Source organism: Gopherus evgoodei, chromosome 1 (genome assembly GCF_007399415.2).
Source record: "Gopherus evgoodei ecotype Sinaloan lineage chromosome 1, rGopEvg1_v1.p, whole genome shotgun sequence".
NCBI lineage: Eukaryota > Metazoa > Chordata > Testudines > Testudinidae > Gopherus > Gopherus evgoodei.
Window position 1 is genome coordinate 179,496,915 of NC_044322.1, and position 26,160 is coordinate 179,523,074.

The 26,160-nt window shown below is 41.7% G+C and overlaps 1 protein-coding gene across 2 annotated transcripts in view; it reads left to right on the top strand.

Moving 5' to 3' along the window:
* Window positions 1-24,512, top strand: part of NRIP1 (nuclear receptor interacting protein 1) — a 106,893-nt gene extending 82,381 nt beyond the window's left edge. For both annotated transcript variants that reach the window (XM_030579955.1, XM_030579964.1), the window contains exon 2: window positions 15,558-24,512. In XM_030579955.1, coding sequence (XP_030435815.1) covers window positions 15,924-19,421 — 3,498 coding nt within the window. In that variant the 5' untranslated portion in view covers window positions 15,558-15,923 and the 3' untranslated portion in view covers window positions 19,422-24,512. The remainder of the gene's footprint in view (window positions 1-15,557) is intronic.
* Window positions 24,513-26,160: the final 1,648 nt, after the last annotated feature.

Consider the following 26,160-nt stretch of genomic DNA (forward strand, 5'->3'; position numbering starts at 1 on the left):
TCTCCACCCCAAAGACAGGCAGGCTGTGGAAATGTAAGGCTGTCCCTTTTTGTATTACATGTCCTCCCAGAGCTCCTTATTGCCGGTGAGGTGACTGACCCACTTGTAGCTCATGTAGAATTACCCTGTGAAACTTGGGGGAAGGAGAGATACATTGTCTCCTGGGAATCTGAACAACCTTGTGGCATGGGAAGAGGGGAAATTTTGTGCACAGCTTCCACCTCCTTGTTTGAATGTAGGGGGCATAGCTGTAACCAAAGTTTGTTGCGTTGAATTTAATATTTGTCTTTATAAAATAAAATAAAAATCAAGTGAGAATGTTCTGCTTCATCTGCTAGAGCAGTCATCCTTATGGTGTTTCTCAGGTGTTGGGTTACTGATACTGAATTTGATTGAACAGTCTGTCACTTTATTCTCATTGGCAAGAACATTTGTTGTGTTAGCCAGGAGTTTTGTGTTCATCATGTCTGTTGTGAAGATTGCAGTCACACAAAATGTTGAACTGTTCACGTGCTGTGATGAAATTGGTATGTTTTGACTCCTTGAGCAAGGATGTCCTCCAATGTGGAATTAGTTTTCTTGAGGATTATTTTAAATTGCTTAATTGATTATAAAGAACTAATGTGAATATCTGGCCTGATCTGTTCTAGTGTAATGCATGTGTGTGTGTGCGGGGGGAGGAGAAACCTATTCTACCCCCTTTTATGTTCAATAGCTTTTGTTTGTTCTCAATATCAAGAATAGTTACGGGTTGATTTTTTTAAAATTAAAATGTGTTTTATGATCCAAATTAATTTAAAGAACTGTGTACCAGCCAGTTGTCAAGCTTTCTCTTATACAGCATGATCTTAGCATTTTGAATTAATTCAACAAAACAAAGTAAAACAGTGAGAGAAGGTTTATTCCTCTTCCACCATTTCGTCACCAGAGGGATCTCTCAGATGATACATATGTAATACATAATGGCTTATCCTTTTTCTATGGATAATGATGATGTCTTATCGTTCTAGAATTCAAACAGGCAAGTCTGAGCATGTATATAAATTCTTCCTACAAACTGTCTAATATTTGCATGTAGCTATAATAAGGAAGGTGTTAAAGCAACCCATTTTCATTAAGCTGTTTCTGTGTTCTTGATGATCAGTTCCTAATCTCCTTCTTTACTTCATCATCCTTATTTAAATTCACCTCTGTTGCTTCACATCTTTATTTCATTGTTACTTCATATTGAAAAGAAAAAAAAAACATTTGAAGATGGTGAGCCTGGTTCTTCACTGCCGTGCATCCTTATGCAGTCATTTATACCTGCGCAAAGTGAGTTCAAAATACTGCCATTTTGGTTTGGAAACACTTTGCACAAGTGTAAATTACTGCACAATGCATAAAGTCACAGAGAAGCAGGCCATGTACTGCCAGTGATGATGGGGCACCCATCCAGTCCTGTGCAAAACGTACTGTTCAGGAAAGACTATGTGGACTAGTGGGTACAGCAGTGGACTAGTACTTAGGACTCTTAAAATTCTTTTCCCAGTCCTGCTACTTGCCTATTGTGTCATCTTGGATAAGTCTGTTCACCTTTCTCCAACTCTCCTTTCATAGAGAGGTAGGAATGTTGGTCTGGTGGCTAAAACATTGGACTGGGATTTAAGAGACCTGGGTTTATATCTGGCTCAGCCAAGCTTCCTGTATGGCCTTGAACAAGTCAAGTCAATTCAACCTGTGCCTCAGCTAATTCATCCATACTTCACAGAGTTGTTGTGAAGATAAAATCCATTAATGATTGTGAGGTGCTCAAATGCTAAGGTAATATAGCCATATAAGCAGTGCCGGTGCAAGGATATTTGGCACCCTAGGCTAAACTTCCACCTTGCGTCCCCTGCCCCCACCCTTCCCCCCAGAGCATCGCTTATTATAAATGTTCAAAAATGAATACTGCATAATGTGGCATTGGTCATAAGAATTAATACACATTTGGCTTGAATATTTATTATTTTAATTATTTAGTCTACATATTTAACGAAAATAAATGAAAAGTCTGACAGCGTGTGGGGCTGACTGGTTTTGGGCACGGGAGTGCGGCAGGAGTTGGCTAGAGATGGGAGTGTGGGGCTGGATGGCTTCAGGCAGGGCAGGGGATGCGGAGCTGGTTGGAGATGAGGTGTGGGGTTGGCTGGAGACAGGTGGTGTGGGGCTAGCTTTGGGCAGGGGGGCGCGGCAGGGGCTGGCTGGAGACGGGGTGTGGGGCTGGATGGCTTTGGGCAGGGCAGAGGGTGTGGGGCTGGCTGGAGGCAGGGCAGCGGGTGCGGCAGGGGCTGGCTGCGGGCAGGGTGGCAAGTACCAGGGCCATCCCTAGATATTCTGGGGCCGTACGCAGCTCCCCCGCGGAGTTGGGTATGTGGTGCCCCAGGCCTCTAAGGGGACAGGGCTGGCTTTGAGAACGGGGAACTACTCCCCAGCGGCGCAGCTGAGGCCAGGTCTCTGCACTTGTCCCCGCCAGTGAGTGCAGGCCCGGCCCTGCTGCAGAGCTCAGGGGAGTGGGGGCAGGGCTGAGCAGGGGCGGGGGCCCTGGGGAAGAGCCAGAGCAGCAGGAAGCAACGCAGCGCTGCCGGAGGAGGAATGTCATCCCTTCCCGGCTGGCCAGCCGGAGCTGATCAAAGCTGCAGCGCCCCCTCGCACAGCGGCGGGAAGAGGGGTTACATGTGTAGTCGGCGCCAGGTGAGCATCCCAGACATTTTAGACACTGCTTTTTGGCGCACTAGGTGGCCGCCGAGTTTGCCTAGCGGTTGCACCACCTGCATATAGATAGATGAGACTTGTTGTTTTTTGCAAATACAAGTCTAGCACAGCAGGAGACTGGAGAACTAGAAGTTTGCAATGTTGGGGTGGGGCAGGGCACTAAGAAAGGTATGTCACAGAGCCAACTGAATGCTGCCCACTGACCCTTATAACAAGCAAGATTTTGAGATTTAGTTGCACCTTCTGTAGTTTTCCTCCCTGTTTCTTTTTGCTAAATTAGTCCATTTGTGTGTTCCAAGGAATTGCTTTTGAGTCCCAGAATTGGAAAATGCAGTAACCTGTGACTGCATTAACTTGCTCTTTTTCCCCTCCATAGTTTGGATACCCACCTTCTTTATGAGAATTCCTGTAGGGATCCTTTCAGCCATTGCAGATTCTGTATATTTATGGCTTCAGTACATAGAGCTACTACTCTCCATGAGACATAGTAGAGGTGGAGAGGAGAGATCTCCATGTTACACAACTAAAGAATTTGAAGGAAGCATCATGAGAACAAATGTGACTATCTCTGAGCGGGAGTAGCCCTTCAACTGGAATTATTTTCTAGTCCACTATAATTTATTTTAATTATCAACGCCTTAGAAATTATTCTTTGTTTTAAATGCAGTTCTGAGCTAGTGATGATACTGCAGTAGTTGCTAAAATATCTGAGAGTAGAAAAATGGCGCAGGAATTAACTCTGGATTTGATTCATTGGACTGGAGATGCAATGTGCGCATGTACATAGTGAACTAAATAGGAGAATGACAATTCTTTATGGTCTCAGATTAGGTTTTAAACTGCTGTTTAGAAATAGATTCATTCTTATAACTTTTCTTCGTTTTAATGGGGTCTTGAAAGTTCCTTTTGTCTCTTAAGTAGTGGTTTAACTTTTGAAAAGATGTTTTCAGAAAAGTAATTACCTTTGGCTGCAGGGGTATTTTCTTATTATCAAAAGAGCCTAAAATGTACATTTTAGTCACTTGATTTTATTTTCCCATCTTTTGAAGTCACCAAAAATATAGTCTCTGGTAGCAAATCTGTTGACACCTGAAAGTTATTGCCATGGTTCAAGATAAGGTGTACCTTTGTCCCCATCAACCATTCTTTCTCCGGGCACACCTTTCAAGTGACAGTCCCAGTGCCTGCTCTCCTCAGAGTGGAATACTACAATTCACCCCACTTGTATACTGCTGCTTCAAGTTACAGTACCTCTGTTTACCAACAGCTTTTCCTTAGCAGATCCAAGTAGGTTTGCCCCCTGCTTTTAGACTTCAGTCCTACCTAAAGCTTGCCCTTCCCTTCAAGATTTAGCTAGACTCAGCTACTCCCATGGACCTTCCTTCCTGCTTCTGGGGACTGTTGCCCTGCGACCACACTCGGGGCTTGGCTACACTCGAAACTTCAAAGCCCTGCCGTGGGAGCTCTGCTGTGGCAGCGCTTTGAAGTGTGAGGCCTTGGCTACACTGGTGCTTTACAGTGCTGCAACTTTCTCGCACGGGGTGTGAAAAAAACACACCCCTGAGCGCTGCGAGCGCGACTCCCAGCACTGCAAGCTAAGCCCCATGAGGAGGTGGAGTATGTGCAGCGCTGGGAGAGCTCTCTCCCAGCGCTGGCTCTGCGACCACACTCACACTTCAAAGCGCTTCTGTGGCAGTACTCCCACAGCAGCGCTTTGAAGTTTCGAGTGTAGCCAAGCCCTGAGTGTGGTCCCAGTGCTACACGTACTCCACCTCCTCATGGTGATTAGCTTGCAGCTCTGGGAGCTGCGCTTCCAGTGCTGTGGCACTGTTTACACTGGCGCTTTACAGCGCTGTATCTTGCAGCACTCAGGGGTGTGTTTTTCACACCCCTGAGCGAGAAAGTTTGCAGCGCTGTAAAACACCAGTGTAGCCAAGGCCTCGCACTTCAAAGCCCTCCCGCGGCAGCCAAGTGTAGCCAAGCCCTGGGATTCCCTCTGCTTTTCTGCAGACCCTCCCCTTTCTCTCCACTTCAGGGCTAAGACTTTTAAGCCTTTCTTCCCTCCCCACCCCCTTCCTGTTCCATTTTCCCCACTTGAATTTCTCTCTCCTCCCCACCCTTCTCCTTGGGTTACCAGCCAACTTGGTGACTAGAATATAGTGGGGTTAATAGGTCGAAGGGATTAACACCTGTACTGTTTGTTAAGCACAGGTAATTGGGCTATCTACAGCCCTTGATTTGTTTTCTGCAGATATGCAAAAACCACTCAGAACTGAGTTAATCCTTTTCACCCCTATAGCAGATAGCATAATAATAATCAAATAGAGGTACACATCATATTCATAAAAAATAATGTGGATAATCTTACTATACCCAAGAGATGGTGAACTAATCTTTTGGATCTTGTTGCAATGGAAAGTATTATATTTTTAGTTCAGTGACATACATATGCTGTACTTGGTCTGCTTATCTGAATATTTGCTTAATTTATCCATTAGTTTGTCATAATATTTAACTGCAGTATCTAATGCTAGAGGTACATATACGTTAAAGATCCATTACAGTAAAATTACTGGTTTGTTCAAGGATAAACGCGTTGCTGAAGGTTTCTTTGTTTTCTACCTTTACCTCTTTCTTCCAGTTTGTCTCATACAATCTTGTCTCTTTCTCTTTGCTTCTGTAGGTAGCTTCTGTAATACTTTGTATTAATAACTTCTATATAATTACGAACGTTAAAAGAACTTCATAAATCTCTCAACCCCATATCTCCAGGGTTTGTATCATCAATGCTGCTGATCTACCTTTGTGGTGTTTTAAATCTAAACTCGATCTCAGTTTTCACATAGCCATTGTATTGAGCAAGTAGTGGAACAAAAGTATGAGAGACAAAAGAGACCTTTGAAATCTGCAGTTTTGAGACAAATGCCTTTTAGATCCAGACCCAAAAAACTTCAACTAGCTACTCTGGTTCCCATCAGAAATATGAAAAGTGTGTATTTCATCCTCTGCACCTGACTTCTTGTGACCCAGCTTAACTCTCTTGACAGATTTGCTCAGCACATTTTAGCTGTTATGAAAACATACACAATGATGTACAATATTACATAATAACTGATCCTTCACTTGCCTCCAGTAATTGCCTTATTAAAAGGGCTGGTGAAGTCCTCATTCCTTGTATTTTTCAGATTTAATGTTTAGCAAATGCCTGCTTTGATCAATCTATCAGTTTCTCTAAATTATCAATTTCTCCTGCTGTAATTAATTTTTTAAAAAAAGGAAATCACTCCTTTTTCAGTTTCTATGAGTAAACTAAACTGTCTGTGGATACCTTCTACTATCACAGAGCACTTATGCACCTAAGGGATTTGCATAAGTACAATGTCTTTGTTTAATTACTCAGAGCTGGAGAGATTTAAATTAAATCAAGTATTGGCATAACCCGTAGAACATTAGCTAAAGTTTTTAATTTAAAAGTTACCTGCAAAGGATTTCTTTAATGTTGCGTTTTCTTTATTATTTTGTATGCTATCTGAAGAAGGTTTGAAAATATTGGGTTTTTTTTCCCCGTTTGTGTGGGTTGATTTTTTTGTTTGTTTGTTTGTTTTTTTATCTCAAAAATATCAAGAATATGTAGTTGTTTTCTGTGGTTTTGCTGAAGGTCCTCTTAGAAAGATTATAATATGCTTACTGCAAACTCTGATACCTTTAATTGGAGGAGGAGGGATGCAGAAATTGTAACAAAGTCCTTTCTCCAAAATGTTAATTGTTAACAAAAACAACCTTAACTTTCAATCGCTAGACTTTGGGGTTGACATTTCATTCATTCATCAGTCGTCATAGAATCTCTTTCCAGGGTAAACAAAATCTGGATTTCTCCTTTTCTAATACCACCTTGAGTTTTAACACTGTTCATGTCATTTGTCCTAAAATACCAAAGCAGAGCTAACTTGGATTATCCTAAATTTAGGAATAGTAGGACTTGTGTGTTTAAACCATTCAAGGATGAATACAATTTTTCTAGTTGTAAAAGAAGTCAGATTATTTCTAAAAAGAATCCTCTTGGGCCGAATGCTGACTTCAGAGTCTTCTGTGGACTCCGGATTCTCCTCTGAAATGTGCAAACACAGCAGGAGTAAACCATTCCCTCCCCCCCTCCCCTGAATACACAGCATGCCCAAATATTTGAAGAAATTAGGTTGTCACAGGGTGATCCACTGTGAGTTCTTTCTTGCTTTAAGTGCAAACCACACCCACCTGAGGTCATCTTCACCACCACCACCATGCTTTATTATACTGTTCCAGCAGGCCACTGCCTGTAGTGCTATTTGCATATTTACAAGTCCTAGCCAGCTCCTCCACCGCTCTGCCTTCCTTCAGGCTCTCAGTTCCCCCGCTTTCATGGCTTCCTTCCTCTTTGTTTATCATGTTGGGGTTGCTTCCCCCTCTAATTAGCCCTTCAGCTGTATCTCTGCTTTTAACTGATCCTCTAATTTAGGTCCTAGTTAATTTTATATTGGTGGGAATTTGAGTGACAGGGCACTGAGTCAGTTCCTGACTCAGCACCTCTCTTACACAGCCTTGGCAAATGCAGTGCTAATAAACTAATTACTTGATGTTCCCTTTAGGAACCCAGATTTTCAGGGATTACTGATTTTAATTCACATTGAAGTGTGATATTTGGTAAGAGTCTGCTGCAGGGCTCATTGTTTGGGAGAAGCTGTAACTTATTAAACAGCATGTAGTTAGATGAATCCAAACATAGCATACCTCTTCAGGTCTTGTTAGTATCCTTGGATAAATGTAGAAACAACCATAGTTAACTGTTGTAAAGTATGGGTAGTGTGTGTGTCTGTATCTCTGAGAGCAAAGCTGAGATTTTTAGTAATCTTTAGATGACTTTAGACTTGATATTACTATAAAAATGCTGGTACGTAACATTTTATGACTGACATAGGGATTCATTATACTGCTTGAAATAGCAAAACTGAGGAATTTGCACAGCTTGAGCATATAAATTACAAAAAGTATGTGTTTTTTAACTGTTCTACTGACATTTTCAGAACTGAGATGTCCCTTTTAACCTATGTCTGTACATCTTGGGTGAAATTCTGGTCACAGTATACTCAACACCAAACCTCCTTCTTTAAACTTGAATTCACACTGCATTTATAGGAAGTCATAGAGCCTGATTGATTGGTCTTCCACTTATAACCATTTTCTTCCATTTACTTGAACATTTTTACACCAGTTGTACATTGGTATAATTTGAGAGAATAATCGGGCCTGTGCTCTGATCCCAATTGTTACATTGTCCGTACAGTAGCCATTCCCTTGGTGACCAGAGTAATACAATTAGGAACTGCTAGACCTGAGAAGTTTATTGAAAATGTCTCTCCTGATTCCAGTGCAAGTGCCATTGTTGGGATTTCCAGAAAAGAATTTTATGATGTTCTTCTACTTTCACGGATGAAAGAATCAAATAGGTTTCTCTACATATTCAAATCAAGCTGAGAAATCAAGGGAAACTTCCCTGGAAATTAATATAAAAGTAAAAATGTCTCCAAATTTCCATGCATTCAGAACTTGACCCCAGCAGCTTTTCTGTTCCACCTCCAGTGTGGCTGCTGCTAGGTGGGAGTAGTGAGGGAGAAACAGAGGAGGGTCTATTTGTCAGTATGCAGTGCAGTGCAGGGATCTGTTGTGCCCATTGATAATGGAAGGGGTGATAAGAATCTCGTGCTCAGGCTTCTCAAACTGTGATTCATGTACCACTGGTGGTATATGAGCTTGATGTTCCGTCTATTTATTTAACAATATATTTTTTTAAGAAGATGGTACTTGGAACCAGTAAAGTTAGAGAGCCACAGCTCAGATTTCTGCTGGTTGGAGGGAGGCAGAGAAGTGGCTGCATGGATATTTAAGTGTATGATGGGTGTTAATGAAAGACTGAGGCAGACTATTAAGCATCAGGGAAAGGAGGGAAATTATTTTTAATTGACACCTGGTCTGGAATGGCAGTGATTTATTTGTTTTTACTTTTAAATCTCCACTGTGTCATCTGTCTGCCAAGCAGATATAAAAAAATGAAGCTACCTATAAAAAAAAAATCCAATATAGATTCAAAATGAAGGCTGCTTTTAAGGTTAAGGCTTCCCTCTTCTGCTACTGACCCTCATTAATAGTTAGTGTCCTAATTTAATGACAGGGTGCAGGGTATTCTGTGTAAGCTTTACTTGCTAAAGATAATATAACTTTGAAATGTATGCCGACTTAAAACTTCAGTTTAAAAAATTGAAATACAATGGGATTTTCCTTTATGTACTACTTTTCTTTGTTTTGTGCCATAGAGTACATACTTAGGCCTTGGCTACACTACAGAGTTGCAGCGCTGGTGAGGGGGTTACAGCGCTGCAACTTAGGATGTGTACACACTTGCACAGCACGGCCAGTGCTGCAACTCCCTGGTTGCAGCGCTGGCTGTACACCCGGTCGAGCCTCAGGTGTAGAGGATCCAGCGCTGGTGATCCAGCGCTGGTCAGCAAGTGTAGACACCCACCAGCGTTTTTATTGACCTCCGTGGCATAAGTAGGTATCCCAGCATACCTTAGAATCCTCTCTGGTAATCAAGCAAACTCCACTGTCCTGGGCTCACCTGACCCCTCCTTTAAATGCCCCCGGAATTTTAAAAATCCCCTTTCTGTTTGCTCAGCCAGGTGTGGAGTGCAATTAATCAATCAATCAGCGACCATGCCTCCACGCACCAAACGAGCCCCAGCATGGACCAATGCAGAGCTGCAGGACCTCATAAGTGTTTGGGGAGAGGAGGCTGTGCAAGCACAGCTGCGCTCCAGAGGAGAAATTATGATACCTATGGGCAGATATCACAGTCCCTGATGAGAAGGGGCCATGAACGGGACACATTGCAGTGCAGGGTCAAAATAAAAGAGCTGAGGAGTGCTTACTGCAAAGCTCGTGAGGGAAATCGCCGCTCAGGAGCTGCCCCCACAACCTGCCATTTTTACCAGGAGCTGGATGCCATACTTGGGTGTGACTCCACTGCCAATCCGAGGACCACGATGGAGAGTTCACAGCAGGGAGAAGTGGGGGAGGGTGTAGAGGAAGGCGACAGTGAGGCTACTGGTGTGGAGGGAGACACCCCGGAGTCCCAGTACACATGCAGCCAGGAGCTCTTCTCAAGCCAGGAGAAGGCTAGCCAGTCGCAGCAGCAGGAAGTTGATGGTGAGGAAGAAACTGAGGATCGTGCTCGGGGTAAGCAGATTTTTATGTTTTGGGAGAGGAGGGTTTGGGTTATGGCTGCCTGCATGCATGCCTAAACGTGGAATAGCCCATTGATTTGCTCTATCACATCTCTGTAATCTGCCTCGGTAATCTCTTGAAAAGTTGCAGCCAGAGCGTTTTCAATTTGCTTTTTCAAGTTGATCGGGAGAGCCACCGTGGTCCTTGTCCCAGTCAGGCTAACTCGTCCGATCCACTGTGCAGCGAGGGGTGGGGGGACCATGGCTGCACACAGGCAAGCTGCATAGGGGCCAGGGCGGTATCCACATTGCTCTAGAAGACCCTCCCTCTCTTCCCAGGTAACACGCAGCAGTGATATGTCTGGCAGTAGGAAACCCTGTTGAGAATTTAGGGATATTTGAGTGCAGGGCGCCAGGTTTGCGTTTCCCCAGCCCATTGCGCTCTGTTGTTTACCCTCCCCCCAAGCACGTAGCCAGCCACGCGGTGCGCTCCGGTGTTATGCACCCCACTCCCAGCAGGCATCCAGCCCCGCGGTGCGCTCCGGTGTTCCCCACCCCCCTCCCAGCACGTAGCTAGCCCCGCGGTGCGCTCCGGTGTTATGCACCCCCCTCCAAGCAGGCATCCAGCACCGCGGTGCGTTTCCCCCCCCACACACACCAGCAGGACGGCGTGAACACGTACCAAAGCCCAACCCCCCCCCCCAGCAGCTCGCCACCTTCCTGTTCACTACACCAGCTACCTCCTGTACCCATTGCACATAAACCCCAGTGACCCATCGGTCAATTCCCACTCCCAAGGGGAACTCAGGGGAAAACCACTCACCCCATTGCTCGCCATGACTTTAGCTTCCCTGCCCTCTCTGTGTTATGTGAGGTATGTGAGAAGGATGCCACCAAAAGTCTAAAAAGTCCTTCACTGTGTGATAATAAACAATGTAGCCTCTGTGTATTACATGGTTCTATCTCTCTTTTTTCTAGTGACCTTGACTAATGCAGCTGGATCACCGGCCTCACGTAGATTGCAGAACTTGAGATGAAATCCCAGAAAATCAAAAGAGGAATTGATCTAATCAGTTATGAGTCACTACAACAGAGAAAGTAGGAAGACACAGGAATGGAGAGAGAAAATGTATGAATGGAGACAGAGTGTACATGAATGGAGGCAAACAGAAAGCAGGAGAAAGGAATTGTCTGCCAAAAAAACCACAAAGCAGATGATAAGCCTCCTGGCTCGCCAAACTGAGTCTTTCGAGTCTCTCGTAGCCATGCAGACAAATATGTACCGTTGTAACCCACAGCCCTCCCAAAGCCCTCTTTCTTGTTCCCCAGTATTTCCACAAAACAATTTTCTCCAGCAGCCAGTTTCTTATTACCCCCAGCTGCCCCCAACACCTGTACGATCACCTACCAGCCCTGATAACTATAATTCTTACCCTGTTCACTCCACCCCCATTACCCTGCAGCATAGTAATCCTGAAGTGCAGCAGACATTGAATAGTGATCAAAATAGGACATATTCAAACCTGTGAATGTACAGTCCACCACCCCAACCCCCTTGCCTTTTATGTGCTGTATGTTGAATAAAGGATTTTTTTTCTTTTTCACTACGTTATATTATTGCTGGAAGTGGTAAATATTGTACCCCAACGTACAGCAAAGCACATCAAATGCACCAAACATTACTGTTGGCTCTCAGCATCAAATTGCTCCCTTAAAGCATCCCTAATCCTTGAAGCCCTTTCCTGGGCCTCCCTATTAGCCCTGCTCTCTGGCTGAGCAAACTCATCCTCTAGGCGTCGAACCTCGGAGGTCCATTCCTCACTGAATCTTTCACCCTTCCCTTCCCAAATATTATGGAGGATACAGCACGCGGATATAACAGCGGAGATGCTGCTTTCCCCCAAATCTAACTTCCCATAAAGACACCTCCAGCGGGCTTTCAAACAGCCAAAAGCACACTCCACAGTCATTCTGCACCGGCTCAGCCTGTAGTTGAACCGGTCCTTGCTCCTGTCAAGCTTCCCTGTATACGGTTTCATGAGCCATGGCATTAAGGGGTAAGCGGGGTCTCCAAGGATCACAGTGGGCATTTCGACGTCCCCTACTGTGATCTTGCAGTCTGGGAAAAAAGTCCCGGCCCTCAGCCTCCTGAACAGGGAACTGTTCCGAAAGATGCAAAAGACCACCTTGGCTTACCCTTGAGATCTTGCGTGACTTACAAAATAAAAAGGCGTCATATAAAAAATGGAAACTAGGTCAGATCACGAAGGATGAATATAGGCAAATAACACAGGAATGCAGAGGCAAGATTAGAAAAGCAAAGGCACAAAATGAACTCAAACTAGCTATGGGAATAAAGGGAAACAAGAAGACTTTTTATCAATACATTAGAAGCAAGAGGAAGACTAAGGACAGGGTAGGCCCACTGCTCAGTGAGGAGGGGGTAACAGTAACGGGAGACTTGGAAATGGCAGAGATGCTTAATGACTTCTTTGTTTCGGTCTTCACTGAGAAGTCTGAAGGAATGTCTAGTATAGTGAATGCTTACGGGAAGAGGGTAGGTTTAGAAGAGAAAATAAGGAAAGAGCAAGTAAAAAATCACTTAGAAAAGTTAGATGCCTGCAAGTCACCAGGGCCTGATGAAATGCATCCTAGAATACTCAAGGAGTTAATAGAGGAGGTATCTGAGCCTCTAGCTATTATCTTTGGGAAATCATGGGAGACGGGGGAGATTCGAGAAGACTGGAAGGGGGCAAATATAGTGCCCATCTATAAAAAGGGAAATAAAAACAACCCAGGAAACTACAGACCAGTTAGTTTAACTTCTGTGCCAGGGAAGATAATGGAGCAGGTAATCAAAGAAATCATCTGCAAACACTTGGAAGGTGGTAAGGTGATAGGGAATAGCCAGCATGGATTTGTAAAGAACAAATCATGTCAAACTAATCTGATAGCGTTCTTTGATAGGATAACGAGCCTTGTGGATAAGGGAGAAGCGGTGGATGTGATATACCTAGACTTTAGTAAGGCATTTGATACAGTCTCGCATGATATTCTTATAGATAAGCTAGGAAAGTACAATTTAGATGGGGCTACTATAAGGTGGGTGCATAACTGGCTGGATAACCGTACTCAGAGAGTAGTTGTTAATGGCTCCCAATCCTGCTGGAAAGGTATAACAAGTGGGGTTCCGCAGGGGTCTGTTTTGGGACCGGTTCTGTTCAATATCTTCATCAACGATTTAGATGTTGGCATAGAAAGTACGCTTATTAAGTTTGCGGACGATACCAAACTGGGAGGGATTGCAACTGCTCTGGAGGACAGGGTCAAAATTCAAAATGATCTGGACAAATTGGAGAAATGGTCTGAGGTAAACAGGATGAAGTTCAATAAAGATAAATGCAAAGTGCTCCACTTAGGAAGGAACAATCAGTTTCACACATACAGAATGGGAAGAGACTGTCTAGGAAGGAGTATGGCAGAAAGAGATCTAGGGGTCATAGTGGACCACAAGCTTAATATGAGTGAACAGTGTGATACTGTTGCAAAAAAAGCAAACATGATTCTGGGATGCATTAACAGGTCTGTTGTAAACAAGACACGAGAAGTCATTCTTCCGCTTTACTCTGCGCTGGTTAGGCCTCAACTGGAGTATTGTGTCCAGTTCTGGGCACCGCATTTCAAGAAAGATGTGGAGAAATTGGAGAGGGTCCAGAGAAGAGCAACAAGAATGATTAAAGGTCTTGAGAACATGACCTATGAAGGAAGGCTGAAGGAATTGGGTTTGTTTAGTTTGGAAAAGAGAAGACTGAGAGGGGACCTGATAGCAGTTTTCAGGTATCTAAAAGGGTGTCATCAGGAGGAGGGAGAAAACTTGTTCACCTTGGCCTCCAATGGTAGAACAAGAAGCAATGGACTTAAACTGCAGCAAGGGAGATTTAGGTTGGACATTAGGAAAAAGTTCCTAACTGTCAGGGTAGTTAAACACTGGAATAGATTGCCTAGGGAAGTTGTGGAATCTCCATCGCTGGAGATATTTAAGAGTAGGTTAGATAAATGTCTATCAGGGATGGTCTAGACAGTATTTGGTCCTGCCATGAGGGCAGGGGACTGGACTCGATGACCTCTCGAGGTCCCTTCCAGTCCTAGAGTCTATGAGTCTATGAGTCTATGCGTGCATCGTGCACCTTTCCAGGCCATCCTGAGTAAATGTCAGTGAAACGCCCACGGTGATCCACAAGCGCTTGCAGAACCACGGAGAAATACCCCTTGCAATTAACGTATTCTGATGCCAGGTGGGGTGGTGACAGAATAGGAATATGCGTCCCATATATTGCCCGTCCACAGTTAGGGAAACCCATTTCTGCAAAGCCATCCACAATGTCCTGCACGTTCCCAAGAGTCACAGTTCTTCTTAGCAGGGTGCGATTAATGGCTATGCAAACTTGCATCAGCACCATTCCAACGGTAGACTTTCCCACTCCAAACTGGTTCGCCACCGATCGGAAGCAGTCTGGAGTTGCCAGCTTCCAGATTGCAATAGCCACCCACTTCTCCACTGGCATGGCAGCTCTCAATCTCGTGTCCCTGCGCCGCAGGGTAGGGGCGAGCTCAGCACACAGTGCCATGAAAGTGGCTTTTCTCATCCGAAAGTTCTGCAGCCACTGCTCGTCATCCCAAGATTGCAAGACGATGTGATCCCACCACTGAGTGCTGGTTTCCCAAGCCCAAAGGCGCCGTTCCACGGTGCTGAGCACGTCTGTTGCTGCCACAAGCAATTTAGTGTCTTCACCGTCATTCAATATCATCGTCTGACTCCTCACTGTCACTGTCACTCTCACTTTGCAGCTGAAGGAATAGCTCCACTGCCATGCGTGATGTGCTGGCAACGTTCATGAGCAAGGTCCTCAGCAGCTCAGGCTCCATTTATAACGAAAACCGCAGAAATCGCGCTGCAGAATCACAGTGCCGCCAAACTGCTCGGAATGTGTAGCAAAGCACCACGGGGCGTTGGAACAGGAAGCGGAAAGACCCGCACACTTCCTTCCCCTTCCCACAAGCCACAGCGCCAAAATGGGACGAGGTGCTCTGTGGGTTAGCTGCCCACAATGCACCACTCCCAACAGCGCTGCAAGTGCTGTAAATGTGGCCACACTGTAGCGCTGGTTGCTGTAAGTGTGGCCACTCTGCAGCGCTGGCCCTACACAGCTGTACTAACACAGCTGTAACTACCAGCGCTGCAAAACTGTAAGTGTAGCCATACCCTTAGAGGTGTATTCATGACCCCCTCTAATACCTAGGCACATGAGGGTTTGTGTTTCCTCTAAATTTTCATTCTCTAAGATAATTTGAGTGATTTTATTAATTTTAGATGTAGGCCGTATATACTTTTTAGTTTTTCTTTAATTTGGCTATTAATTACATATGTATTGCTAGTTATCTGCAATGATCTAGGAAATGTGACTTACAAGAAAGTATGTCCTGTGCCATTTGAGTGTGTCTTATGTTCTAGATCTCTCCCTTGTATCTTTTCTGAGACCATTTTTATTTGTCTTTTCTCTTTAGGAATTTGACATGCACGATGGAGGTGAAAAAGGATGAAAAACAAGCTGCTATGCTGGACAAAGGTGAAGAAGATGAATGTTTAGTAGAACTTCATTACGTTGGAACGATGTTCTAAATAATTCTTCTAGACATCTTCCATATATATTTTATATATCTACAGAGACTGATATGACTGAAAATTTGGCTCATCAGCAATATATGCTGGAAGAAGCCTGCATGGAACGTAAGATTTGTTTTAGTTCAGATTATGTGAAAAAATTATAGACTTCTACCTATTATTTATTAACCTTGCATCTCAATTCAGCCATACCAAACTAGTCTTTAAAGTGAATAGAAGCAGAGCCTTTGTGGATATTTTTATTGAACATGACTCATGGAGAAGAGCTTGGCTCTGAGATGCACCAGGATTCTGTTGTTCTAACTTACCTAGAGGGATTACTGATGCATCAAGCAGCGGGAGGCTCAGGTACTGTAGTTGACAAAAAGCCTATTGGGCATAGTGGAGAGGATCAAAACTTTAAGATTTCTGGAAATATATTTCCCAACTGTCAAAGTAATGGTCCAGTTGTTAACACACACACACATCAGGGATCTGGCATGTTGCATCTCAAAAAAGCAAGACTATTGCAGTCTTCTGAAGACTGGAATGCAGCAAAGAGAAGGCGGTTGTCTGATTCCATTGTGGATTTGAATGGAAAAAAAGAAGCTTTGTTAGCTGGCATGGTTGAAAATGTGCCTAAAGGCAAACAGGATAGCACATTACTTGCCTCTTTGCTTCAGTCATTCAGCTCTAGGCTGCAGAGTGTTGCTCTGTCACAACAGATTAGGCAGAGCCTCAAGGATCAAGGGTATTCCCTCAGCCAGGATTCTTTACAAGTGGAGAAAGATGTAAGGTGCTATGGTGTTGCAACTAGTCGCTTGAAGACTCTGCTGAAGAAAAGAAAAGCAAAAGATCAAAAGCTTGACACCACTCTGCCTGATGTAACAACGAACCTGCCTAAAGAGAGGTTTATAGAATCTCCACATACAGGGCAGAATGGACCCAAGGTGATGAATGACCCTCTCTCATGTGCTGCAAGATTACAAGCAGTTGCAAGCATGGTAGAGAAAAGATCTAGTCCTACTGCTTCGCCTAAACCCAGCGTAGTGTGTAGTCAGCTAGCTTTACTTCTTTCAAGCGAAGCTCATTTGCAGCAGTATTCCAGGGAACATGCTTTAAAAGCACAAAATGCAAATCAGATAGCAAGTGAGAGACTTGCTGCCATGGCCAGATTACAAGAAAATGCCCAGAAAGACCTTGGCCATTTCAGTCTGTCAAAAGGAATACCAAGCCATCTTAATGGTCAAATGAGATCATCAACCAAAACAGTAACTAACAAGAGCAATATGGCACCATTTCAGAGCCCCATTGGAATTGTTCATTCTCCTCCCAAAAATTTAGGATACAGAAATACATTGGAAAGAAACAATTTAAAACCATCTCCCAGCAACAGTTTGCTTTTACATCTTCTTAAAAGTCAGAATGCAACTAAACAAACAAAAGGGCATGAGCAGAATGAGAGAGCGGGTATTTCTGAGGACAGTAGCACACCAACTACTGTGGATGAGTATTCAGACAACAATCGTAGTTTTACAGAAGATGACAGCAGCGATGATGAAAGCTCCCATTCTAACTGTCTTCCTATAGATTTATCTTTCAAACAGAGGACAGACAAACAAGATTCTGGACAGCCTGCTTCTCTAGATAATCTGACTCAGCCATTGTTTCATAATTGGGATCCAAAAATTCCATGTCTAGAGAACAGTATGGAGAATAAAGAAGATAAAGACACTCCTAAAGGTTCTAAACTGAATCCACATCAGAAGGTAACACTGCTTCAGTTATTACTTGGGCATAAGAGTGAAGATAACAAAGATAAAGATACAGACCCTCAGGGACCACACAGTACAGCTGATGTGGCAAAATTTACTGTACAAACTGGTAAGAGGACTCCTGTGACAGAAAGCCCCAGTGCAAATCGAATAACTCCATTGAGCACTCCACCTTTGCTTCTTTCTACAAAAGCAGACTCTCCTATAAATCTCTCCCACCAATCTTCTCTAGCAGTCAAACGTAATTCACCACCATATGCTTGCAGCATCCAGCCAGAGAGGTTAATGAATCCAGCATCTAAACATTTGATAGATCTTACAAAAAATAAAGAATTTCAAGGAACTAAACTGAACAGAAATGAAAGTGCACAAAATTCTGCAGCTTTCAGTGCCAGCAAGCTGTTGCAGAACTTAGCTCAGTGTGGAATGCAGACTTCCATGTCAGGTGAAGAGCAAAGAACCAGCAAACAGCTGCTAACAGTAAATACAGATCAATCTGTAGGGTTGATTGACAGATTGAATAGTCCTTTACTCACAAATGTATCACGTAAATTTGAAGAGAATAACAAAATATTCAGTTGTCAGTCTACACCCATTGAACAAGAACTTCCCAGTTCAGAAATAGAAAATCTCCTTGAAAGACGCACTGTCCTTCAGTTGCTTCTGGGAACCCCCAATAAAGGTAAAAGTGAAAAGAAGGAGAGGATGCTTTTAAAAGATGAAAGCTCACAAGAGCAGATGGATAGGGCTTTGAGTGAGCAAATATTGACAGTGAAAATAAAAACTGAACCTTGTGAAGAATCAAATGCTCCTCATAATCCAAATGCACAGCCAGTAAGAGAGAGTAAGGGTAACAAATTTCATGGAACAACTCATTCAGTGCAGAGAAACACATGTGCCTCTCCAGCATCTGAGGACTTGAAACCTGAGCCTCCTTCACCTGAAGATTTTTCTTTTTCAAAAAATGGCTTGTTAAGTCGGTTGCTGAGACAGAATCAAGATAGTTACCCCGTGGATGATCTGGACAGAAGTCACAGAAATAGTGAACTGACACTTCTAGACTCAAAGAGCCTTTGCATCATTCCTAAGAAGAGGAAATTTCATACTGAGCCTTCAGAAAGCCCATTAAAAAAGGTAAAAAGTAATGTGTCTGATGCTTCAAACAATCACATATCTCCTGTAGAGACATTGTGTCGGCCTTTGCTTAACCAGCAAGAACTGAACTTCAACAGAAGTGATCTTGAATTTAAATATGCTGCTGGTCATGGTTCAAATAATGACAGTGAAAATAGGAGTTGGTCTAGAGATAGTAAAGGCTTTAATGTGTTGAAACAACTGCTCCTCTCAGAAAACTGTGAGAGAGATTTTTCACAGCATAGGAATAATACAGTAACTGAGGGCAAGAAGAAAGGAAACAAAAATAATGTAGCAAATAATAAACCCGAATTTAGCGTTTCTTCAATAAATGCAATGGGAAATCCTGTGCAACCAAACAGTTGTGTGGATCACAGGACATTTCAGTATCCAGTAGCAGTGAAGAGTCCTGCTAGTTCCCCCTTCTCTGAACATTTGGGATGTACAGTATCTAGACCTGAATCTGACCAATTTAGTGTTTGCCCCATACCTAGTGAAAAAGGCCCCATCAGATGGGTTATTACAGGAATGGACAAGGGTGAATATGAAAAAGACTCCCCACGACTAACCAAATCCAATCCAATATTGTATTACATGTTACAGAAAGGAAGCAATTCCATTAGTAGCCAAGAAGCACATAAGGACATTTGGAGTGAACCTTCATTTATGGAAAATTCAACTCCTGTTACAGTAAAGGAGGAGTTATTACGTGAGACAGAACCTAAAATTCCTTTTCATAATTTAAGAAGCCCTTACAATAGCCATATGGGGAATAAGAGCTCCCATCAACACAATGTGAATGGAGAAGGGTATGGACTCTTGGAAAAAGTGCTAACAATCAAAAGAGAACCAGAGTGAAAAATATAACGCCAACACAATGAGTTTACAGTCAGTGGGTTTGAATCTCTGTGTTTAAAAAAGAAAAAGAAGTATGAACTGGAATACTGTATAAATTGAGCATGATTTGAGAAAAGCATGGTCTTTATTGAATCATATTTTCATTTGAGAAACTTTGTTTTTCTGGTGATATTTAAAAACATGTAGATATGTTTGCTTTACAGTAGATAGTCACAAGGAAACTGAGAGCTGTAAGCTGTACAAGACACAATTCTGTATGCATCAAAGTAAGTTATGAATAGTCTGTGACAGAAGTCTTATTTGGAACTACAGGTATTTAGGTATAAAATAAAGTAAGCATAGAGCAAGGCGGTGGTAATGCATTCTGCTGCATTTCATTCTTTCCACGTACATAGTATATTTCCTTTTTTGGCAGTTTGAGCATAGAGACAATGAAATCTTTGGTAGTTGTTTAATACATTTTGTGAAATGTAAAGGTGTGTTTTTTTCTTTTTTCTTTTTCTTTTTTTTAAAGAGATGGAACAGTCTGTTCAGGGTAGTAGAGCATCACATTTGGTAGTCTGTCAGTGTTAATTAATCAAATGCACTGAAATGTAATTTTTAGTGCTTCCAAAATTTGTTTTTTATTATTTAATTATTTTTGTAGTTATCCCCTAATTATTGTGTAGTATCTTTTTTTTTCCCCCTCCAAGTTCTTCTTGACTAGAGCATTCTGCAGAACCCTGAGTAGTATTCATATAAAATAGAGGTTATAATTAAAGATTGTTTTCTAGTTTTCCTAGCATTTTATATAAAAAGTAGATTTTAATCTACGCTGTAAACAAAACCAAAAAAAGTGATGTCTTTTTGTCCACTTTTACATGTTGCTTCTGCTGTCTTAAGCCAGGTCTACATTAAATATTAAGTTGACCCACCTATGTCTCTCAAGGGTGTGAAAAATCCACATTCTTTGAGCAACATAGTTAAGATGATCTAACCTCCAGTGTAGACAGGGCTAAGTCAGCGGAAGAATTCTTCCATCAACTTAGGTACCACCTCTCACAGAGTTGGATTAACTACCATCAGTGTAGGAAGTGTCTACAATGCAGTTGTGCCACTAGCAGTTTAAATGCAGACATATAAAGGGAAGGTAAAAAAGACATCTTAGAATTTTTTGAGATAAACAGACCTGTCCTCTGTGGCCAGAAAACTGCCATTGATTCCAGTTTGTGAAACACATAAGCAAAATGTTTTTTTTCAGAACCATGTTGCTTCCTGTTAAAAGAACAGTTACTGTGTTTACATAATACATATTCTATATTGCAGTGGAAATTGTGAGATCTTGAAAAACCTGGTGGGTCTTCCTGTAAGTAGAGCCTAATGCATATTCTGCAAATATTTATTACTCTGTGAGCAGCTGATCTGTGGTTAATATACTGGCCTTTCATCTCTGAAAACCTAGATTCAGAACAATTTGTTAGGTGTCACTGTATGTGAAAATAAAATTGGTGGTTTTGGTCTGTTCCATAGTGGATTGTGGAGATCATCTCAGAAATGACCTGTCTCCTCTGTTCCGCTGCCTCCACCCAACATTTTATAATATTGGCAGCATTTTTTCAAAATCAGCCTCGGAGTTGAAGGTCAAAGCTGAGACACGTTGAAAGTGTTGTTGTGGGGGGGAAAGCTGAGCAGTACACGCTTTCCTAGTGGCCAGCCTGAACCCCAAGAAGCATCAAACTTTCATGGAAAAATGCGAAGAATTATCTCCCCCCACTCCTGCAAAACAAAAGTAACTGTATTAATAACCATAAGTACTGCTGAACCTTATGTATCCAATACTGGATTGTGTTCTCAATAGCTACTTATTTCATTGAAAATTCCCTATGTTATGAACAAATCCTGATAATATCAAGATAATGAAAGTTGTAGTGTGTTAGGGAGCACACATATTTGACAGTGTCCTATACAAAACATCCCACAAGGTATAGAGCATTACAGAGGGAATGAAAGATGCATTTTTGTGTTGTCTGGGGAAAGCTTAATATATTATTGAGCTGTAGGAAGGAGATATGCATTTTAAAACTTTCACATGAGTCTAATATTGTTTTAAATTCCATTATCCGTAGCCTGACTTCAGCTATGCAGTAAATTACAAAAAAAAGTTTGTTTTGTGTTTGTCTTTAATAGTTAGCAATGATAATAAGTGGCCTGCTGACAAATAAAAATATGTCATAGAAATTAATTGTTAACAAGGTAAACTATATTTTAGATTATTGCCATTGGAGTTGAATCTTTTTATGAATCAGCCTGGCATAAATATTAGAAAAAGATGGCATTTGTTCCATCCATGAAATGTGTCTCTTAAAGTCTTAAGTGATTATTTTTCTTGAAATTACATGTATATAGCTATGAAATATAGAATGATAGATGGTCCCTAGAATAAATACAAGGCTGTAGTTTACTTGAGGGGCACGGCTTACTTCATATACAGTAGGAGGCAGCTTGAATGTGCGTGAAGTAGATGTGATTGGAAAACTTCTATCATAACAAAATTCTGATGAAAAATGGGGGAACATCAGACTATGCTGTTTTCTAACCCTAGCAAGAAGTGACACAGAATCCCTTAGTGGATGCTTACCCTTGTATTTATTCTATGGTAGTCTATCGTTATTTATAATATATACTTTTTAAAATTGTTTTTTTAAGTTTATGTGACATTTAAGTTAAAATGTTAACTGTTTTTAACCGTTAACAATTTAGCTTTCCTTTTAGATGAGGTTAATGAAAGAAAATTAAAACTCTCAGACGTCAGTAAATTAAAATACAGGATAATATAATTTTAGAACACATTGATAGAAAAATCTCACCCATGGCAGAATTTGCAACGATGATCAGTATGACCCTGGAAAAGAGGTGAGGGCACTCTTCTGGCATGCAGTTCCTGTTAAACTGGTTACTTAATACTGTTTGGTTAGCCACTGGTGGATGGGGCAGAGCTATTGTCTACATTAGCTTCCCCAATACCAATGCGATTCTTGTCTAGCAAAGAGAATTAAAGCCTGGTTTGCCCCTATCCATATTGACAAGCTGAAACCAATTAGAAAGGTTAAGCTGAATCTAAAAGGCCCGATGGCCCTCTCTGTTAGCTGTCACCTAGGAGTTATGGGGGAGGAGATCACCAAAATTCTCCTTATGGGTTTCTCTTCCCAATTGTTCCATCAAACAGCATGCAGAGGCAGGGTTTGCTTCACCAGCAAAATAGTCAGTGGGACTGGCTCCCTAGTTGCAGCAAGTCCCCAGGTTCTGGAATCCACATGGATTCTGAAGGATCAGTGATAGACTAAGATCATCCATACAGAGGCCCTGTGTTTCTGCACTTTCTCACAGCTCTATCCTTAGCAAATCCTCAGCCCCATGATTCAGGAGACCCTTTCTTCCAGGACGTACGCAATTGGTGGTTTTCTCCACTACCACTCCTCAATGAGGGTTCCCAGTTGTGGGAGTGGGGGACAAAAGACAATACACCCTGTAAGAGGAAGTGGTTGGGGTTGCAAGTAGACCTTTATTTTTTTTTAGACCTGCATGGAAGGAGCTTAAATTATCATACTGTGGATGAGAATAATAAGCTAGGAGAGGGATGCAGGTTTGGTGAATATTGCTGTGAGGCCTGACTCACAAACTCCAGGTTTGCAGCAGCATTAAGGTGACCAGATAGCAAGTGTTAAAAATCAGACAGGGTGGGGGGTAATAGGTGGCTATATAAGAAAAAGCCCCCAAAATCGGGACTGTCCCTATAAAGTCAGGATATCTGGTCACCCTAAGCATCATGGAGGAAGAGAGGCTTGCACTTCAGCTACAGAGGAGTGCAGAATATTCCTGATAGCTGGGGTGGAGCCAAGAATTGCACCAAAGTTTCAATGGGAAATAAGGTCTGGGGGACTGAGGGAAAAATTGCTGTTTCTGGTTTCTCTTCTGCCTCCGTTTTAGAAGTATAAACCGCTGAGGTGCATGTGACCACAGAAAGAATAAAGGTTAGGAAGGCTTCCACTGATATGACTAAACCATCATTTCAGGTAGAGCAGTTTATGAACATCAGAAGATTGAAATGGAATTCAGCCTATTTGTCTCTTGTTTTAGCCATCTATTGTTTATAACATTTTAAAATGTTTAATTTACATTTTTTTTTAAAATAAACATATGAATGATTTAAAATTTCCCTGCTAAATGTTGTCAGTAAAAGAGTATTAGAGCTCTCATTGACGTCTGTGAAATGTACCAGTTTGTTCTCTGCAGCATCTTACAGAGGAGGTAAACTGGTAAGTATATATTATATATATTATATATGTAAATAATTGACTTGTTAAACTATAATATGTTGAAATTGGTTTTTAAAAGGTGATGTAAATAGTGGTTTCCTTAATGAAAAATACATATTTTGTATTGTTCTAATGGAAAGGAAAAAACCTTTTAATCTTGTTTTTGGTTATGTATATTCCATGTATAAGTGTAAATATGATCACATAGGTTTAAAAATTTTGCATGTAAGTATACAGTTGCAAGTCTGGAAGAATGTATAGAAAATACCTTTTATTTAAAGTTGTGATTACCTGCTGCATGAAAAGTGCATGGGGGACCCTGTGCATTGGCAAAAATGTCTTAAAGTCAGGTCAATTCATCAAAACACACAACAGTATTCCATTTTTGGACATGACTTCTGCTGTGATATTTTAGCTTTGTGAAAGAATGTGCTTCAAATCAAAAGGGTCTTGAAAAAAACCTCAAAACTACTTTTAAAGATAAAGAATACACACTTGTAATCAGTCATACACGTTTTGAACTCCCATTTTTAAATAATTGAAATATTGTACCAGGAGTATTTCACCATTGTTAAACAATGGAATGACAGTTCTCATTGCCATACATAAGAATTCTGGGGTTTACCGCAACCAAGTTTGTTGTGATGTGTTTTCAGTAATATAACTGGTCTCATTTTTTATTAGAAATTAATTTCTTCATGTGATGTCACAAACCTGTACATACTGCAGAGTGAAGTTTTTTAAATCTTTCAGTGTTTACTTCCTGCAGAAAATTGGAATAAATGAGAAAAATGCATTGTGTTGATGGTTTTTAAATCTACTTTATTATGTGTCGTTTCTCTGTTTTGAGTCTTTGTGATCTAGTAGCACCACACTGGTAATGTAAACTTTCATCAGCCAAAGTAACTGCAGGATATCAAGGACCCCACATTTTCTTCAACAAAATCTGCAATAAGAAGCCCATGAAAATTGGTGGAAATGAGTTAGTAAAAACAGATAAGATTCTCAGCCTAAGATTCAACATAATTTTTAATTCCAGTATCTGTATAAATGTCCTCCGTAATTGTTACCATGAAGTTATTTCAACTGAGGGGTGCAGAATATTGTGTTCCACCACAGAATTTTAAGCAAGTGCCAGAAGAACTTGTTCTAGACATACTGTATCTGGAGTTGTACAACTGCAGGAAGTAATTCAGATTCACTTTAATTGATTATACATTTCCTTGCCTTCACTGCCAGACAGGATAAATACCCGTTCATAAAACTCTGTCAGGAAACTTCATCTGGAAAGTATGACTTGATTCGGGGGGGGAACAGATCCTTCTTCCATTGAGGTTGATACAAAACTCTATAGATTACAGTGGAGTCAGGTCCTTATTGCATGTAACACCTTGTTCTGAAGGATCCCAAAACACTTCAGTACCCTCACGGGAGCTTCACTGGAGTCAATAGTTTTACCATGACATTAATTGAGCAGGCAAATTATGTGACCATAATTGCTAATTTTTTTTCCAATTTTTGCAGTCTCTACAAGAAAATCTTAATTTTTTTTGTACAATAACTTCTCTGGGGTAAATACACCAAGATCAGAGACCTTTTGTTTCAAGTAGAAGGAAACTAGAGATCAGTAGGATTCTGAATGGCATACATAGTCTATGCAGAGCTCCATTGCTGGTTTGAACAAACATTTGGAATTAGTTTAGTTTATCCTGAAATACTGGACAAAATGCTTCTAGCACTCACAATGATCAAGAGAATATCTTTAATATCTACATCCATACAAATTTTCTCTTCACTTCAAACACTTTTATCACACTGAACACTCCCTAGGGCTGTTTGTTTCTGGTAAAATATGATAACCTGAAACCAGGCAGCAAGAGCAAGGTCTTTCTCATGTGAAAACTGTGTTTCCTTCAAGCTAAATGGAGGGGAAAACAAGTAGGGGCAGGATGTGGCCCTTCTTGTTGTTCTGATGCTGACTGAGGTATCGGGGGGTATATGTATATCCATTGCTAACCTGTTTGTTTTTGACCACTGTAGAGTATATCTCTTTGAAACAGTATTTAGAAGGTGCAGTGCCAGGGCACAGAAGGCTTCCATGCTTGTTAATTCTCATACTACCAGTGAGAAAACACAGTATGGGCACAGCTTGCTACATCCAGCACCTGACTGGCCATTGAGATTTTGCGTACCTTCAGTTCATAGCTGTTTTTTCCAAATTTCTGAGTTGTTCCATGAGAAAAAGAACTTAAAACTTCCCTGCAATTGTGTCCATCAGATAAGCTTTACACTACATGTTTGTGATCAAAATTAGTATTCTTGGAGTATATGCTTCCAATGTGAGTCACAGAATGAAGGGTGGTGATGGGAGGCCTTGGGATTTTTGGGAAGTACCTCAGTCACAGTTCACTCTGAGGTGTTAGTTAATTCTTGGTCTTCTCTGA